This window comes from Trachypithecus francoisi, unplaced genomic scaffold, assembly GCF_009764315.1.
Source record: "Trachypithecus francoisi isolate TF-2019V2 unplaced genomic scaffold, Tfra_2.0 Contig00586, whole genome shotgun sequence".
Classification (NCBI taxonomy): domain Eukaryota; kingdom Metazoa; phylum Chordata; class Mammalia; order Primates; family Cercopithecidae; genus Trachypithecus; species Trachypithecus francoisi.
This window is the reverse complement of record NW_022680749.1, coordinates 4,986,482-5,006,262: the sequence shown is the minus strand read 5'-3', so window position 1 is coordinate 5,006,262 and position 19,781 is coordinate 4,986,482. Positions and strand designations below refer to the sequence as shown.

The 19,781-nt window shown below is 39.7% G+C and overlaps 1 protein-coding gene across 2 annotated transcripts in view; it reads left to right on the top strand.

The window, feature by feature from the left end:
* The window catches only part of ASAH2 (N-acylsphingosine amidohydrolase 2), an 86,161-nt gene that overhangs the window by 42,611 nt on the left and 23,769 nt on the right, over window positions 1–19,781 (top strand). For both annotated transcript variants that reach the window (XM_033215380.1, XM_033215370.1), the window contains 4 exons: window positions 6,107–6,211; window positions 6,341–6,422; window positions 11,485–11,600; window positions 12,621–12,715. In XM_033215380.1, coding sequence (XP_033071271.1) covers window positions 6,107–6,211; window positions 6,341–6,422; window positions 11,485–11,600; window positions 12,621–12,715 — 398 coding nt within the window. The remainder of the gene's footprint in view (window positions 1–6,106; window positions 6,212–6,340; window positions 6,423–11,484; window positions 11,601–12,620; window positions 12,716–19,781) is intronic.

Sequence of the window (19,781 nt, the reverse complement as noted above, 5' to 3'; positions counted from 1 at the left end):
CAGGGACAATTTGACTTCTTCTTTTCCTAACTGGATACCCTTGATTTCTTTCTCTTGCCTGATTGCCCTAGCCAGAACTTCCAACACTATGTTGAATAGGAGTGGTGAGAGAGGGCATCCCTGTCTTGTGCCAGTTTTCAAAGGAATTTTTCCAGTTTTTGCCCATTCAGTATGATATTAGCTGTGGGTTTGTCATAAATAGCTCTTATTATTTTGAGGTACGTTCCATCAATACCAAATTTATTGAGCGTTTTTAGCATAAAGGGCTGTTGAATTTTGTCAAAAGCCTTTTCTGCATCTATTGAGATAATTATGTGGTTCTTGTCTTTGGTTCTGTTTATATGCTGGATTACGTTTATTGATTTGCGAATGTTGAACCAGCCTTGCATCCCAGGGATGAAGCCCACTTGATCATGGTGGATAAGCTTTTTGATGTGCTGCTGAATCCGGTTTGCCAGTATTTTATTGAGGATTTTTGCATCGATGTTCATCAGGGATATTGGTCTAAAATTCTCTTTTTTTGTTGTGTCTCTGCCAGGCTTTGGTATCAGGATGATGTTGGCCTCATAAAAAGAGTTAGGGAGGATTCCCTCTTTTTCTATTGATTGAAATAGTTTCAGAAGGAATGGTACCAGCTCCTCCTTGTACCTCTGGTAGAATTCAGCTGTGAATCCATCTGGTCCTGGACTTTTTTTGGTGGGTAGGCTATTAATTGTTGCCTCAATTTCAGAGCCTGCTATTGGTCTATTCAGGGATTCAACTTCTTCCTGGTTTAGTCTTGGGAGAGTGTAAGTGTCCAGGAATTATCCATTTCTTCTAGATTTTCTAGTTGATTTGCGTAGAGGCATTTATAGTATTCTCTGATGGTTGTTTGTATTTCTGTGGGGTCGGTGGTGATATCCCCTTTATCATTTTTTATTGCGTCTATTTGATTCTTCTCTCTTTTCTTCTTTATTAGTCTAGCTAGCGGTCTGTCAATTTTGTTGATCTTTTCAAAAAACCAACTCCTGGATTCATTGATTTTTTGGAGGGTTTTTTGTGTCTCTATCTCCTTCAGTTCTGCTCTGATCTTAGTTATTTCTTGCCTTCTGCTAGCTTTTGAATGTGTTTGCTCTTGCCTCTCTAGTTCTTTTAATTGTGATGTTAGAGTGTCAATTTTAGATCTCTCCTGCTTTCTCTTGTGGGCATTTAGTGCTATAAATTTCCCTCTACACATTGCTTTAAATGTGTCCCAGAGATTCTGGTATGTTGTATCTTTGTTCTCATTGGTTTCAAAGAACATCTTTATTTCTGCTTTCATTTCGTTATGTACCCAGTAGTCATTCAGGAGCAGGTTGTTCAGTTTCCATGTAGTTGAGCGGTTTGGATTGAGTTTCTTAGTCCTGAGTTCTAGTTTGATTGCACTGTGGTCTGAGAGACAGTTTGTTATAATTTCAGTTCTTGTACATTTGCTGAGGAGTGCTTTACTTCCAATTATGTGGTCAATTTTGGAATAAGTGCGATGTGGTGCTGAGAAGAATGTATATTCTGTTGATTTGGGGTGGAGAGTTCTATAGATGTCTATTAGGTCCGCTTGGTGCAGAGATGAGTTCAATTCCTGGATATCCTTGTTAACTTTCTGTCTCGTTGATCTGTCTAATGTTGACAGTGGAGTGTTGAAGTCTCCCATTATTATTGTATGGGAGTCTAAGTCTCTTTGTAGGTCTCTAAGGACTTGCTTTATGAATCTGGGTGCTCCTGTATTGGGTGCATATATATTTAGGAGAGTTAGCTCTTCCTGTTGAATTGATCCCTTTACCATGATGTAATGGCCTTCTTTGTCTCTTTTGATCTTTGATGGTTTAAAGTCTGTTTTATCAGAGACTAGGATTGCAACCCCTGCTTTTTTTGTTCTCCATTTGCTTGGTAGATCTTCCTCCATCCCTTTATTTTGAGCCTATGTATGTCTCTGCATGTGAGATGGGTCTCCTGAATACAGCAGACTGATGGGTCTTGACTCTTGATCCAGTTTGCCAGTCTGTGTCTTTTAATTGGAGCATTTAGTCCATTGACATTTAAGGTTAATATTGTTATGTGTGAACTTGATCCTGTCATTATGATATTAACTGGTTATTTTGCTCGTTAGTTGATGCAGTTTCTTCCTAGCCTCGATGGTCTTTACATTTTGGCATGTTTTTGCAATGGCTGGTACCGGTTGTTCCTTTCCATGTTTAGGGCTTCCTTCAGGGTCTCTTGTAAGGCAGGCCTGGTGGTGACAAAATCTCTAAGCATTTGCTTATCTGTAAAGGATTTTATTTCTCCTTCACTGATGAAGCTTAGTTTGGCTGGATATGAAATTCTGGGTTGAAAATTCTTTTCTTTAAGAACGTTGAATATTGGCCCCCACTCTCTTCTGGCTTGTAGAGTTTCTGCCGAGAGGTCTGCTGTTATTCTGATGGGCTTCCCTTTGTGGGTAACCCGACCTTTCTCTCTGGCTGCCCTTAAGATTTTTTCCTTCATTTCAACTTTGGTGAATCTGGCAATTATGTGTCTTGGAGTTGCTCTTCTGGAGGAGTATCTTTGTGGCGTTCTCTGTATTTCCTGAATTTGAATGTTGGCCTGCCCTACTAGGTTGGGGAAGTTCTCCTGGATGATATCCTGAAGAGTGTTTTCCAACTTGGTTCCATTTTCCCCCTCACTTTCAGGCACCCCAATCAGACGTAGATTTGGTCTTTTTACATAATCCCATACTTCTTGCAGGCTTTGTTCATTTCTTTTTCTTCTTTTTTCTTTTGGTTTTCTCTTCTCGCTTCATTTCATTCATTTGATCCTCAATCGCTGATACTCTTTCCTCCAGTTGATCGAGTCGGTTACCGAAGCTTGTGCATTTGTCACGTATTTCTCGTGTCATGGTTTTCATCTCTGTCATTTCGTTTATGATCTTCTCTGCATTAATTAGTCTAGCTGTCAATTCTTCCACTTTTTTTTCAAGATTTTTAGTTTCTTTGCGCTGGGTACGTAATTCCTCCTTTAGCTCTGAGAGGTTTGATGGACTGAAGCCTTCTTCTCTCATCTCGTCAAAGTCATTCTCTGACCAGCTTTGATCCGTTGCTGGCGATGGGCTGCGCTCCTTTGCAGGGGGAGATGCGCTCTTATTTTTTGAATTTCCAGCTTTTCTGCCCTGCTTCTTCCCCATCTTTGTGGTTTTATCTGTCTCTGGACTTTGATGATGGTGACGTACTGATGGGGTTTTGGTATAGGTGTCCTTCCTGTTTGATAGTTTTCCGTCTGACAGTCAGAAGGACTGTCTGTTGGTCTGTTAGAGATTGCTTGAGGTCCACTCCAGACCCTGTTTGCCTGGGTATCAGCAGCAGAGGTTGCCGAAGATAGAATATTGCTGAACAGCGAGTGTACCTGTCTGATTCTTTCTTTGGAAGTTTCCTCTCAGGGGTGACGCCACCCTGTGAGGTGTGGGGTATCAGACTGCCCCTAGTGGGGGATGTCTCCCAGCTAGGCTACTCGGGGGTCAGGGACCCACCTGAGCAGGCAGTCTGTCCGTTCTCAGATCTCAACCTCCGCGTTAGGAGATCCACGTCTCTCCCCAAAGCTGTCAGACAGGGTCGTTCGGGTCTGCAGCGGCCCCGCTCTTTCCCCTAATGGACTGCAGCTGTGCGCTGTCCGCAGCGGTAGAGTCTACAGAGACAGGCAGGCTTCCTTGGGCTGCTGTGAGCTCCACCCAGTTCGAACTTCCCAGCGGCTTTGTTTACCTACTTAAGCCTCAGCAATGGCGGGCGCCCCTCCCCCAGCCTCGCTGCTGCCTTGCGGATAGATCGCCGCAGACGGCTGTGTTAGCTGTGAGGGAGGCTCCGTGGGCGTGGGACCCTCCCGGCCAGGTGTGGGATATATTCTCCTGGTGTGCCTGTTTCCTTAAAGCGCAGTATTGGGGTGGGAGTTACCCGATTTTCCAGGTGTTGTGTGTCTCAGTTCCCCTGGCTAGGAAAAGGGATTTCCTTCCCCCTTGCGCTTCCAGGTGAGGCGATGCCTCGCCCTGCTTCAGCTCACGCTGGTCAGGCTGCAGCAGCTGACCCGCACCGATTGTCCGGCACTCCCTAGAGAGATGACCCCAGTACCTCAGTTGAAAATGCAGAAATCACCGGTCTTCTGTGTCGCTCGCGCTGGGAGTTGGAGACTGGAGCTGTTCCTATTCGGCCATCTTGCTCCGCCCTCCAGGAAGTACATTTAAAACCAAGTACTCAGGAAAACATTCTAGTTTAGAATGTCTAGAAAGCCAGAGTGCTTGCTTCAGACACTAGGAAGATAGACTATAAGGTTTTCAATTTCTTGTGGCATTAGATATGACCAGATTGATTCAAATTCTCGGAAGTCTCTAAGGCCTTTGCTTTCCAAAAGTCACCCAACTATCACTTAACTTTTCCTCTGGTGACAAGAGAAAGCTGAGCCATAGAACTCCAGTTCTTGAAACTTGGATTTAAATTAGTTCCCGGTGTTCTTCAATATGCAAAGATCATCCATCTATTCTTTTCTTTTTTTTTTTTTTTGTTGAGACGGAGTCTCGCTCTGTCGCCCAGGCTGGAGTGCAGTGGCCGGATCTCAGCTCACTGCAAGCTCCGCCTCCCGGGTTTACGCCATTCTCTCGCCTCAGCCTCCCCAGTAGCTGGGATTACAGGCGCCCACCATCTCGCCCGGCTAATTTTTTGTATTTTTTTTTTTTTAGTAGAGACGGGGTTTCACCGTGTTAGCCAGGATGGTCTCGATCTCCTGACCTCGTGATCCGCCCGTCTCGGCCATCTATTCTTTTCTTTTTGCACAACTTTTTGATGAAGAGAGAATCTGGTCTCCATTGAGATTACTATGAATTACTCTGACTTCCTCCCTCTCCTAAATTTTATTTCCCATTTTGTCCCCATATTTTGTTTCAGCTCCTATGGAGACAGATTTCTAGGCAAAAAGACAAAAAAAAAAAAAGAATCTCGAGCTGAGATGTCCTTGATATGATTAAATCTCTTTCTTTTCATAGCTTATTCATACCTTTGCTCTGTGTGTGTGTGTGTGTGTGTGTGTGTGTGTGTTTAAATAGTTTATTCCAAGGGTTCTAAAATCTTTTAAGAGCAACTAAAGAAGGACAAAAGCACCTTTAAAGAACAATCTGACACAAAATTGGTAGCAACAGCCAGCCTAATTGCTGCAGTTTCTTTTTAATTACTGTGGTATTATCAGTGGATTATTCTAAATTCACAGATTCTATTCTATTCTAAATTCACCTGTGACACACCTTAGTGTCAGAAATTTTGCTCCCATTCTGAGCCTGAGAGTCATAGAGATTTGACCCACATTCTGCATTCTCTTCTCAGCAAGGCACAACTTAATTAGGAGCCGCAGGCTGCAGCTGGTCTTGCTGATGACTTATGAGAGCTCTCATGTGGCTGTTGAAACTGGGGTGGGGACAGAGTAGAAATGAGCTAAGTGTCAGGCAAGAGAACATTTGATGAAACAGGATTTGCCTATGTTATATAATATGAATTAATACAAAGAGTTTTTTAAACATGTTTTGACTCATGTTTCCCATAAGATTGAAAAAGCATCAGTTGACCATATTAAAACATAAAAGCAAAAGCACCAAAGAGTGGATTGTGGGTGGGTGAGCTGTTGCAGACAAAGTAGGGCTTGAAATCCTCCAAGCCTCCCTTGGCCCCAACCTGCTTCAGGACTCAAGTATTGTGAAAGGGAGACCCTATAAGAACACCCCAAAATACACTCTCACTCTAGCAAAGAAAATAGTTTGGTCCAGTTATTCCTAATCTTAAATTTTCTTGGTGATCTTTCAAGTGAGATTGGGGCCTTTTGTGCCACAGCCTGTATCACTATAATTTCATTTTCGTGGAAGTCGACACAGGTTAACAGCCTTGGAGACTTCAAGCTTCTGGGAAACTCCTGGGTTTGGCAGAGAGACCCACGTGGTTGGTGGCCAATTCTAAGCAACCAGTAAAACAAAAGCTCTGCTGAGAGATGCATTTCCAAAGTACATCAAATTGGTACTTCCTGAGTACAGTTGGAGATACTCACTTTAGCCTTTTTGCTTGGAATAGTAAGCCTGTGTGTTTTCTAGGAACTGTATGCCTCTGCCTCCCAGGAGGTAACGGGACCACTGGCTTCAGCACACCAGTGGGTGGATATGACAAATGTGACGGTCTGGCTCAATTCCACACATACAGTAAGTGCTGCTGAGAAACACTGATTATGCCCCAAGGGTGAAGTTTTGGTTTGGTCTCATTATTTACTTTCAGCTTAACTTTTGTTTCTTTATCTGTTCCTTTTTTGTTTTTTAAAACTTTTCCTTTAGGCAAAAACATGTAAACCAGCACTGGGCTACAGTTTTGCGGCTGGCACTATTGATGGAGTTGGAGGCCTCAATTTTACACAGGGTAAGGTGAAGTCCAGTGAAATCTATGGTTTCAGCTTCTGAAGCTTCTGGGTTCCGTTCTCTGATCAGGTTTCACTGTAGCCAATACATTTATTAATTTTTAAACTCAGGGTCTGCTGGTTTTCCAGGCTTACACATGACCATGTACCCCCCCAGATCTAAGCAACCACTAATATTTCTGTCTCTATATTTTCCTATTCTGGACATTTAATACAAATGGAATCATATAATATGTGGCATTTTTTCGTTGGCTTCTTTCACTTAGCATCACGTTTCAAAGGTTCATTGATATTGCAGCATGCATCAGTCCTTTTTTTTTTTTTTTTTGAGACAGAATTTTGCTCTTGTCACCCAGGCTGGAGTACAGTGGCACCATCTCAGCTCACTGCAACCTCCACCTCTCAGGTTCAAACAATTCTCCTGCCTCAGCCTCCCAAGTAGCTGAGACTACAGACACCTGCCACCACGCTTGGCTAATTTTTGTATTTTAAGTAGAGATGGGGTTTCACCATTTGGCTAGCCTGGTCTGGAACTCCTGACCTCAAGTGATCCATCCACCTCAGCCTCCTAGACTGCTGGGATTACAGGTGTGAGCCACTTCTCCCAGCCTCATTCTTTTTTATGGTTGAATAATATTCCATTGTATCAACATACCAGATTTGTTTCAACCTTCCTCAGTTGATGAACATTTGGGTTATCCCATGTTTTGGTTATTATGAAGCTATAAATATTCTATAAATATTTATGTGATTTTTATGTAGGTGTTTGTTTTCATCTTTCCTCTTGGGTATATATCTAGGAGTGAAATTGCTAGATTATATAACTCTATATTTAATCATCTGAGAAACTGCCAGATTATTTCTGAAATGGCTGCACCATTTTATATTTCCACAGGCAGTGTATAGGTTTCTGACTTGTTAATGTCTTTGCCAATACTTGTTATTATCTGACTTATTGAATCTAGCCACCCTAGTGGGTGTGGAGGGATATCTCATTGTGGTTTTGATTTGTATTTGCCTAATGATTAATGATGTCAAACACCTTTTCATGTGCGTATTAACCACATGTATATCTCCCTTCGAGAAATGTCATTTATGTAGTTTTCTCATTTTAAAATTCAGGTTATTTTTCTTTTTATTATTGAGTTATAAGTTTTCTTTGTGTATTCTGTATTCATTCCCTTATCAGATGTGTGATATAAAAATATTTTTGGGCCAGGTGTGGTGTCTCACGCCTGTAATCCCAACACTTTGGGAGGCCGAGGCAGACAGATCACAAGGTCAGGAGATTGAGACTATCCCGGTCAACATGGTGAAACCCTGTCTCTACTAAAAACACAAAATCAGCCAGACGTGGTGGCACATGTCTGTAGTCCCAGCTACTCGGGAGGCTGAGACAGGAGAATCGCTTGAATCTGGGAGGTGGAGGTTGCAGTGAACCAAGATCACGCCACTGCACTCCAGCCTGGTGACAGAGTGAGACTCTGTCTCAAAATAAATTTTTTTTTCTTCCATTCTGTAGGTTTTTTCACTTTATTAATTGTATCCTTTGAAGCATAAACATTCTTAATTTTTATGAAGTCTAAATTTTCTTTTGTTACTCATGGTTTGGTGTCATATATAGGAATCTTTTTCCAAATTCAACGTCATGAAGATTTACCCCTATTTTCTTATAAGACTTTTATGGTTTTAGCTCTACATTTAAGTCTTGGATCCATTTTTAGTTGAACTTTGTGTATCATGGAGGTAATGGCCTGCCTTTATTCTTTTGCATATGGCTATTCAGATATCCCAGCACCACTTATTGGAAAGATTATTATTTACCCATTCTATAATCTTGGCACACTTGTTAAAAATTAGTTGACCCGTGGCTTTATCTCTGGATTATCAATTCTATTCCATTGATCTGTATGCCTAGCCTTGTGCCAGTAAAACTGTCTCTTGGTTACTGTTTCGCTTGAGATCAGAAAGTATGTCTTTCTACCTTGTTCTCGTCTTCCAAGATTGTTTTGACTTCTGAGTTTCTTGCAGTTCCACAGGAGTTTTAGAATCAGCTTATAAATTTTTACAAAGAAGTCAGCTGGGATTCTGATGGGAATGTCATTGAATTTATAGAATAATTTGGGGAAGTATTGCCATCTTAACAATATTATGTAATCTGATCCATATACATCGATGTTTTAGCATTCATTTAGATAGTCTTTAACTTTTTTCAACAAGGTTTTGTAGTTTTAAGAGTATACATTTTGTACTTTTTGTTAAGTTTATTTCTTAGTATTTCACTCTTTTCTATGCTATTGTAAATGGAAATTTTTTCTTGATTTCAGTTTTGGATTGTTCATAGAAAATGTATAGAAATACAACTGATAGCTGTGTTGACCTTGTATCCTACAACCTTGCTGAACTCATTTATTAATTCTAATATTTTAATGGATGATTTAGGATTTTCTCTATACAAGATCATGTGATCTTGAAATAGAAATATTAATAGTTTTAATTTTTCTTTTCCAATCTGAATGCCTTTTATTTCTTTTTCTTGCCTAATTGCCTGGCTAGAACCTTAAGAACAATGTTGAATAAATGTTGAAAGAGTATACATTCTGTGTTGTTCCTGATAGTATAGAAAAAGCATTCAGTCATTCATCATTAAGTATAATGTTAGCTCTGGGTTTTTAATCCTTTATCAGGTTGAGGAAATTTACTTCTATTCCTACTTTGTTGAGTGTTATTATCATAAAATGGTATTAGATTTTTGGCAAATGCTTCTCTCTGTATGTAATTAAAAAGTTATCTTAATATGTTGTACTGCATTAATCAGTTTTTGACTGTTTAACCAACTTTATATTCCTGCAATAAATCCTAGTTAGTCATGTTCTATAACAATTCTTTCTCTATGTTGCTGTACTCAGTTTGCTAGTATTTTGTTGTAGGTTTTTGTGTCACATTTATCAGAGACAATGTTTTGTAGTTTTCCTTTCTTGTGATATCTTTGTCTGGGTTTATATCAGGATAATATTGGCCTCATAGAATGAATCAGGAAGTGTTCCCTTTTCTATTATTTTGGAAAAGTTTTGAAAAAGTTTTGGAAAAGCTAGTACTAATTCTTTGGTTGGTGGAATTCAGCAGTAAAGCAATCTGAGTTCTGTTATTTGTTGTAGGTAGTTAAAAATATGTTATGAAATCAATCTCTTTACTTTTTATAGTTTTTTTTTTTTTAGATTGCCTATTTCTTCTTGAGTCAGTTTTGGTAGTTTATCATTCTAGAAATTTTTTCATTTTATCTGAGTTATCTAATTTGTTAGCATACAACTGCTTACGGTATTCCTTTAGAATTCTGTTTATTTCTTTAAAGTCAGTAGTAATGTCCCTAATTTCTGATTTTTTTTTTTTTTTTTTTTTTGAGACGGAGTCTCGCTCTGTCGCCCAGGCTGGAGTGCAGTGGCCGGATCTCAGCTCACTGCAAGCTCCGCCTCCCAGGTTTACGCCATTCTCCTGCCTCAGCCTCCCGAGTAGCTGGGACTACAGGCGCCCGCCACCTCGCCCGGCTCGTTTTTTTTGTATTTTTTTTAGTAGAGACGGGGTGTCACTCTTAGCCAGGATGGTCTCGATCTCCTGACCTGGTGATCCGCCCGTCTCGGCCTCCCAAAGTGCTGGGATTACAGGCTTGAGCCACCGCGCCCGGCCTAATTTCTGATTTTAATAATTTAAGTATTCTCTCTGTTTTTCTTAGTCAATCTAGCTAAAGTTTTGCCAGTTTTGTTGACCTTTTCAAAAAACCAGTTTTTGGTTTCGTTGATTTTTCTGTTGTCTTTCTACTCAGTGTTTAATTGATTTTCTTTTGAATATTGATTATTTCCTCTTTTTCTTTCATTTGGTTTAGTTTGCTTTCCTTTTCCAATGTCTTCGGGTGGAAGTTAGGTTATTGGTTTGAGATCTTTCTTCTTTCTTAATATGGGCATTTACAACTATAAATGTCTCACTGAGCACTGCTGTCGCTACCATAAGTTTCGATGTGTTGTGTTTTCATTTTCATTCCAGATTTTCCTTTGATTTCTTCCTTGATTATTAACTATTTCAGATCATATTGCTTAATTTCCACATATTTGTGAGCTCCCCCTTTTTTTCCTATTATTGATTTTTGATTTCATTTCACTGTGTTTGGAAAACATATTTTGTATTATTTCTACTTTTGAAAATGTATTGAGGTTTATCTTTTGGCCAACACATGATATATCCCAGATAATGTTCCATGTGCATGTGAAAAGAATGTATATTCTGTTGTTGTTGGGTGGAGTATTCTACAGATTGGTAGGTTTAGTTCAAATTTGCTGTTGATCTTCTGCCTAGTTGTTCTACCCATGATTGAGAGTGGGGTATTGAAAATTTCAGTATTGTTACTGAAATGTGTATTTCTTCCTTCATTCTGTGAGTTTTCAGTTTATGCTACACAGACATTTATGATTATTACATTTTTCAGATAAAGTATATAGATTCTTAATTCATAGGTTTTATGGTTACACAACCTTTTTCCTCAGATTATGCATTTGAAGTTTGTTTTCATTTTTTACTGCTTTTGGTTTTTTTTTTTTCTTTTTTTGTGTGTGTGTATGTGTGTGTAGATAATTAAATGGGTATTCAGGAGAAATTATTTCGGGGACCATAAGTCAGGCAACTGGGTATTGAGAGTTGGAGGTGTCATTTTTAGTTTTCAAAACAGGAAAAAAGTGATTTAGTCAACGAATCTGCAGTTAATTATGTCAAACTGTTTTTATTTGCAACATGGATGAGCAGGAGTAATAGAAACAAAACTTTAAGGATATTGACAAAATGTACTCTGTCATTCTGCCGACCACACTGAAGATCTAATTAAACAATGGCTCATGTCTTAGGCTGCACAAGACATTTTTCCTATTCTATTATTCAAACTGTTTGGAATCATTGAACAACAACCTTAATAAAATCTCTGAAACTCCTTAAAAGATTATTGTACAGTGTTTGTCAAAATAATGACTTTTTTCAGAGGGTTGATTCAAGGAAGTATGCTAATCATAACATTTCTAATAGGGAAAACAGAAGGGGATCCATTTTGGGACACCATTCGGGACCAGATCCTGGGAAAGCCATCTGAAGAAATTAAAGAATGTCATAAACCAAAGCCCATCCTTCTTCACACTGGAGAAGTAATGCATTTTCATTATCATAGTGAAATTGGCATATTGTTATTTTAAAATTTGTGAACTGTCAGATAATGAATGATAGATATCTACTGAGATGGGAGATCTTAACTTAGATATTCCCATATCAAGTTTTTAATATTAAAAAATGGGTTCTGTGACTCTAAGGAATGAAGGTTATGATTATGATGTATACTGATTTACCTATTGCACTTATGATTAATAAATACAATAATTAGGACAGTGGGAAAGGCAGAATAAGATGAACATTTATCAGAATTTATTTATGTTGGTTCCAAGAAGGGAATCAGCAACGAATTTTCTGCAGAAGAAAACATTTCAGGTCATCTAAAATGAAACATGTTCATGTCTAAATTTTCTCACAGTTCAGGCAACATTATCAACTACAGCAATTTTCTTTTACGCTCCTTTGAAACATATATTTTGCATTCTAAATGTCAAAAGGTCATTTCAGTATTCATAAAAACTTGGATTGTTGAGTTAGAAGCATTTTAAAAGTATTTTCTTCCTAATATCCTATTAAAATTCTTGAAAGAAGAAAGAGAGGAAAGGAAGGAATAGAGGGACAGGCTATATTATTCTGAATATGGAAACGGTAAATTCTCTTGGGAAAAATCTTGGAAAATAAGACAAGACTTGGCAACTGTAAACTTAAAGGGCGATTATAATAAAAAGAGAAATTAAGTTAAACCATTCCAAATGGAAGTCCTTATTTATTGTGTATAAGAATAGTCACAAACAGTACTCTAGGAAAACGTTTGGTTATCTGTTATACATTGTGATTTCACGATGACAGATCCACCAAAAACTTCATTGATTAGTGCAGGTTAATGGGACTTTGGCATTTGAAATTCTCATGTTATGATTAGGAAATAAATGCCCATATGGAATATTTAATACTATATCATAAATTAGAAACTAGAGGAACTTCTGGGACCACTATGTGTCTGTTAACCATAGAAAGAGTGTTATCCCTAACATAATTTTCTTGTTTTGGGTTCTCAGCTATCAAAACCTCATCCCTGGCATCCAGCTATTGTTGATGTTCAGATTATTACCCTTGGGTCCTTGGCCATAACTGCTATCCCTGGGGAGTTTACGTAAGTTCTTCTTTTTATTACTTAGTTAAAAATTGGTCTGTTGTATGGTTCTGTTGGAATTGCTTCTTATAATGAAAAGATCATTCTGTACTGACCCCTTGGTATTCTCCTGTACTGTTTGGTGACAGTGACAAATATTCCTACCCTCTTTTGCTGGGGCTTCTGAAGAATAACTATCTCTATGCTTATTATTGATAGCTAACCTGAAGCAGACATGAAAATTTTTAAAAAACTTATCCCAAATTAAAATGATGCCATGAGTTATTATGTCAGTAGAAAGATTTGCAGTCATGTTAAAATACAGGTACTTGAAATAATCAGATTAGGTATTAAAAGCATGGAAGAATGTTTTAAACTTGCTTGATATGTAGTCTTCCTATCTCAGTAACTGGCAATTTTGTATCTTTTCAGCAGGTCCTATCTCTTGGAGTCATCCTTGATTTCTCTTTTTCTATTTTTTCCTCTTTGAATTCTTCAGCAAATTTCGTACACTCTACCCAACACCTTCTGTCACTTCCCCTCCTGATCTAAGTTACCACAATCTTACACAGATTATTGCAATAACCTGCTATCTGTTCTGCTTCATTCTGTCTTTACTCCTCTGCAGTTTTTTCTCAACACAGCAGCTAGATTAAGCCCTTTAAAGTATAAATTAAATAATGTCATGTCTTTGCTCAAAACCCTCCAGTAGCTTCTCATTTCATTCCAGGTAAATCCTCAAACTTGCAATCTCCTATATAATCTGTTCTTCAGCAAACCCTCCTGTCTGACTTCTTAACTTTCTCCTCTTTACTCACCTCTGATTCAGCCACACTGGCCTTATTACACTTCCCAGACTCATCAAAGATACTTTTGTCTCAGGGCCTTTGAACTTATGGTTTCTTCTAGTCTGGAAGACTTTTCTTCCAGTTATCTTCATGACTAAATCTTTTATCCCTTTAATTCTTTGCTCAAATATCTAACCGGGATGCCAGTGCTGCCTGCACTGTATAATCTTTACCTACCACCACCACCACCACCACCACCACATCAGCACCCAGCAGCACCAGTAATACCACCAGCACCACCAGCACCACAGTGACCACCACCACTCCCTTTCCTCTTTATCCTGCTTTGTTATTCTCTTTTTTTTTTATTTTTTTTTATTTTTATTTTTTATTTTTATTTTTATTTTTTATTTTTTTTATTTTTTTTTTTTTTTTTTTTTTTATTATACTTTAAGTTCTAGGGTACATGTGCATGACGTTTATATCATGTATAACTCCCCAATGCAATCCCTCCCTCCTCCCCCCTCCCCATGATAGGCCCCAGTGTGTGATGTTCCCCTTCCCGAGTCCAAGTGATCTCATTGTTCAGTTCCCACCTATGAGTGAGAACATGCGGTGTTTGGTTTTCTTCTTGTGATAGTTTGCTAAGAATGATGGATTCCAGCTGCATCCATGTCCCTACAAAGGACGCAAACTCATCCTTTTTTATGGCTGCATAGTATTCCATGGTGTATATGTGCCACATTTTCTTAATCCAGTCTGTCACAGATGGACATTTGGGTTGATTCCAAGTCTTTGCTATTGTGAATAGTGCCGCAATAAACATACGTGTGCATGTGTCTTTGTAGTAGAGTAATTTATAATCCTTTGGGTATATACCCAGTAGTGGGATGGCTGGGTCATATGGTACATCTAGTTCTAGATCCTTGAGGAATCGCCATACTGTTTTCCATAATGGTTGAACTAGTTTACAATCCCACCAACAGTGTAAAAGTGTTCCTATTTCTCCACATCCTCTCCAACACCTGTTGTTTCCTGACTTCTTAATGATTGCCATTCTAACTGGTGTGAGATGGTATCTCATTGTGGTTTTGATTTGCATTTCTCTGATGGCGAGTGATGATGAGCATTTTTTCATGTGTCTGTTGGCTGTATGGATGTCTTCTTTTGAGAAATGTCTGTTCATATCCTTTGCCCACTTTTTGATGGGGTTGTTTGTTTTTTTCTTGTATATTTGTTTGAGTTCTTTGTAGATTCTGGATATTAGCCCTTTGTCAGATGAGTAGGTTGCAAAAATTTTCTCCCATTCTGTAGGTTGCCTGTTCACTCTGATGGTAGTTTCTTTTGCTGTGCAAAAGCTCTTTAGTTTAATGAGATCCCATGTGTCAATTTTTGCTTTTGCTGCCGTTGCTTTTGGTGTTTTAGACATGAAGTCCTTGCCCATGCCTATGTCCTGAATGGTACTACCTAGATTTTCTTCTAGGGTTTTTATGGTATTAGGTCTAACATTTAAGTCTCTGATCCATCTTGAATTAATTTTCGTATAAGGGGTAAGGAAAGGATCCAGTTTCAGCTTTCTACTTATGGCTAGCCAATTTTCCCAGCACCATTTATTAAATAGGGAATCCTTTCCCCATTTCTTGTTTCTCTCAGGTTTGTCAAAGATCAGATGGCTGTAGATGTGTGGTATTATTTCTGAGGACTCTGTTCTGTTCCATTGGTCTATATCTCTGTTGTGGTACCAGTACCATGCTGTTTTGGTTACTGTAGCCTTGTAGTATAGTTTGAAGTCAGGTAGCGTGACGCCTCCAGCTTTGTCTTTTTGACTTAGGATTGTCTTGGCAATGCGGGCGCTTTTTTGGTTCCATATGAACTTTAAAGCCGTTTTTTCCAATTCTGTGAAGAAACTCATTGGTAGCTTGATGGGGATGGCATTGAATCTATAAATAACCTTGGGCAGTATGGCCATTTTCACGATATTGATTCTTCCTATCCATGAGCATGGTATGTTCTTCCATTTGTTTGTGTCCTCTTTGATTTCACTGAGCAGTGGTTTGTAGTTCTCCTTGAAGAGGTCCTTTACATCCCTTGTAAGCTGGATTCCTAGGTATTTTATTCTCTTTGAAGCAATTGTGAATGGAAGTTCATTCCTGATTTGGCTCTCTGCTTGTCTGTTACTGGTGTATAAGAATGCTTGTGATTTTTGCACATTAATTTTGTATCCTGAGACTTTGCTGAAGTTGCTTATCAGCTTAAGGAGATTTTGGGCTGAGACGATGGGGTTTTCTAAATATACAATCATGTCATCTGCAAACAGGGACAATTTGACTTCTTCTTTTCCTAACTGGATACCCTTGATTTCTTTCTCTTGCCTGATTGCCCTAGCCAGAACTTCCAACACGATGTTGAATAGGAGTGGTGAGAGAGGGCATCCCTGTCTTGTGCCAGTTTTCAAAGGGAATTTTTCCAGTTTTTGCCCATTCAGTATGATATTAGCTGTGGGTTTGTCATAAATAGCTCTTATTATTTTGAGGTACGTTCCATCAATACCGAATTTATTGAGCGTTTTTAGCATAAAGGGCTGTTGAATTTTGTCAAAAGCCTTTTCTGCATCTATTGAGATAATCATGTGGTTCTTGTCTTTGGTTCTGTTTATATGCTGGATTACGTTTATTGATTTGCGAATGTTGAACCAGCCTTGCATCCCAGGGATGAAGCCCACTTGATCATGGTGGATAAGCTTTTTGATGTGCTGCTGCATCCGGTTTGCCAGTATTTTATTGAGAATTTTTGCATCGATGTTCATCAGGGATATTGGTCTAAAATTCTCTTTTTTTGTTGTGTCTCTGCCAGGCTTTGGTATCAGGATGATGTTGGCCTCATAAAAAGAGTTAGGGAGGATTCCCTCTTTTTCTATTGATTGAAATAGTTTCAGAAGGAATGGTACCAGCTCCTCCTTGTACCTCTGGTAGAATTCAGCTGTGAATCCATCTGGTCCTGGACTTTTTTTGGTGGGTAGGCTATTAATTGTTGCCTCAATTTCAGAGCCTGCTATTGGTCTATTCAGGGATTCAACTTCTTCCTGGTTCAGTCTTGGGAGAGTGTAAGTGTCCAGGAAATTATCCATTTCTTCTAGATTTTCTAGTTGATTTGCGTAGAGGCATTATAGTATTCTCTGATGGTTGTTTGTATTTCTGTGGGGTCGGTGGTGATATCCCCTTTATCATTTTTTATTGCGACTATTTGATTCCTCTCTCTTTTCTTCTTTATTAGTCTTGCTAGCGGTCTGTCAATTTTGTTGATCTTTTCAAAAAACCAACTCCTGGATTCATTGATTTTTGGAGGGTTTTTTGTGTCTCTATCTCCTTCAGTTCTGCTCTGATCTTAGTTATTTCTTGCCTTCTGCTAGCTTTTGAATGTGTTTGCTCTTGCCTCTCTAGTTCTTTTAATTGTGATGTTAGAGTGTCCATTTTAGATCTCTCCTGCTTTCTCTTGTGGGCATTTAGTGCTATAAATTTCCCTCTACACACTGCTTTAAATGTGTCCCAGAGATTCTGGTATGTTGTATCTTTGTTCTCATTGGTTTCAAAGAACATCTTTATTTCTGCTTTCATTTCGTTATGTACCCAGTAGTCATTCAGGAGCAGGTTGTTCAGTTTCCATGTAGTTGAGCGGTTTGGATTGAGTTTCTTAGTCCTGAGTTCTAGTTTGATTGCACTGTGGTCTGAGAGACAGTTTGTTATAATTTCTGTTCTTGTACATTTGCTGAGGAGTGCTTTACTTCCAATTATGTGGTCAATTTTGGAATAAGTGCGATGTGGTGCTGAGAAGAATGTATATTCTGTTGATTTGGGGTGGAGAGTTCTATAGATGTCTATTAGGTCCGCTTGGTGTAGAGATGAGTTCAATTCCTGGATATCCTTGTTAACTTTCTGTCTCGTTGATCTGTCTAATATTGACAGTGGAGTGTTGAAGTCTCCCATTATTATTGTATGGGAGTCTAAGTCTCTTTGTAGGTCTCTAAGGACTTGCTTTATGAATCTGGGTGCTCCTGTATTGGGTGCATAGATATTTAGGAGAGTTAGCTCTTCCTGTTGAATTGATCCCTTTACCATTATGTAATGGCCTTCTTTGTCTCTTTTGATCTTTGATGGTTTAAAGTCTGTTTTATCAGAGACTAGGATTGCAACCCCTGCTTTTTTTTGTTCTCCATTTGCTTGGTAGATCTTCCTCCATCCCTTTATTTTGAGCCTATGTATGTCTCTGCATGTGAGATGGGTCTCCTGAATACAGCAGACTGATGGGTCTTGACTCTTTATCCAGTTTGCCAGTCTGTGTCTTTTAATTGGAGCATTTAGTCCATTGACATTTAAGGTTAATATTGTTATGTGTGAACTTGATCCTGTCATTATGATATTAACTGGTTATTTTGCTCGTTAGTTGATGCATTTCTTCCTAGCCTCGATGTTCTTTACATTTTGGCATGTTTTTGCAATGGCTGGTACCGGTTGTTCCTTTCCATGTTTAGGGCTTCCTTCAGGGTCTCTTGTAAGGCAGGCCTGGTGGTGACAAAATCTCTAAGCATTTGCTTATCTGTAAAGGATTTTATTTCTCCTTCACTGATGAAGCTTAGTTTGGCTGGATATGAAATTCTGGGTTGAAAATTCTTTTCTTTAAGAACGTTGAATATTGGCCCCCACTCTCTTCTGGCTTGTAGAGTTTCTGACGAGAGGTCTGCTGTTAGTCTGATGGGCTTCCCTTTGTGGGTAACCCGACCTTTCTCTCTGGCTGCCCTTAAGATTTTTTCCTTCATTTCAACTTTGGTGAATCTGGCAATTATGTGTCTTGGAGTTGCTCTTCTGGAGGAGTATCTTTGTGGCGTTCTCTGTATTTCCTGAATTTGAATGTTGGCCTGCCCTACTAGGTTGGGGAAGTTCTCCTGGATGATATCCTGAAGAGTGTTTTCCAACTTGGTTCCATTTTCCTCCTCACTTTCAGGCACCCCTATCAGACGTAGATTTGGTCTTTTTACATAATCCCATACTTCTTGCAGGCTTTGTTCATTTCTTTTTCTTCTTTTTTCTTTTGGTTTTCTCTTCTCACTTCATTTCATTCATTTGATCCTCAATCGCTGATACTCTTTCTTCCAGTTGATCGAGTCGGTTACTGAAGCTTGTGCATTTGTCACGTATTTCTCGTGTCATGGTTTTCATCTCTGTCATTTCGTTTATGATCTTCTCTGCATTAATTAGTCTAGCTGTCAATTCTTCCACTTTTTTTTCAAGATTTTTAGTTTCTTTGCGCTGGGTACGTAATTCCTCCTTTAGCTCTGAGAGGTTTGATGGACTGAAGCCTTCTTCTCTCATCTCGTCAAAGTCATTCTCTGACCAGCTTTGATCCGTTGCTGGCGATGGGCTGCGCTCCTTTGCAGGAGGAGATGCGCTCTTATTTTTTGAATTTCCAGCTTTTCTGCCCTGCTTCTTCCCCATCTTTGTGGTTTTATCTGTCTCTGGTCTTTGATGATGGTGACGTACTGATGGGGTTTTTGTATAGGTGTCCTTCCTGTTTGATAGTTTTCCTTCTGACAGTCAGAAGGACTGTCTGTTGGTCTGTTGGAGATTGCTTGAGGTCCACTCCAGACCCTGTTTGCCTGGGTGTCAGCAGCAGAGGTTGCCGAAGATAGAATATTGCTGAACAGCGAGTGTACCTGTCTGATTCTTCCTTTGGAAGTTTCCTCTCAGGGGTGACGCCACCCTGTGAGGTGTGGGGTGTCAGACTGCCCCTAGTGGGGGATGTCTCCCAGCTAGGCTACTCAGGGGTCAGGGACCCACCTGAGCAGGCAGTCTGTCCGTTCTCAGATCTCAACCTCCGCGTTAGGAGATCCACGGCTCTCCCCAAAGCTGTCAGACAGAGTCGTTCGCGTCTGCGCCGGCCCCGCTCTTTCCCCTAATGGACTGCAGCTGTGCGCTGTCCGCAGAGGTAGAGTCTACAGAGACAGGCAGGCTTCCTTGAGCTGCTGTGAGCTCCACCCAGTTCGAGCTTCTCAGCGGCTTTGTTTACCTACTTAAGCCTCAGCAATGGCGGGCGCCCCTCCCCCAGCCTCGCTGCTGCCTTGCGGATAGATCGCCGTAGACGGCTGTGTTAGCAGTGAGGGAGGCTCCGTGGGCGTGGGACCCTCCCGGCCAGGTGTGGGATATATTCTCCTGGTGTGCCTGTTTCCTTAAAGCGCAGTATTGGTGTGGGAGTTACCCGATTTTCCAGGTGTTGTGTGTCTCAGTTCCCCTGGCTAGGAAAAGGGA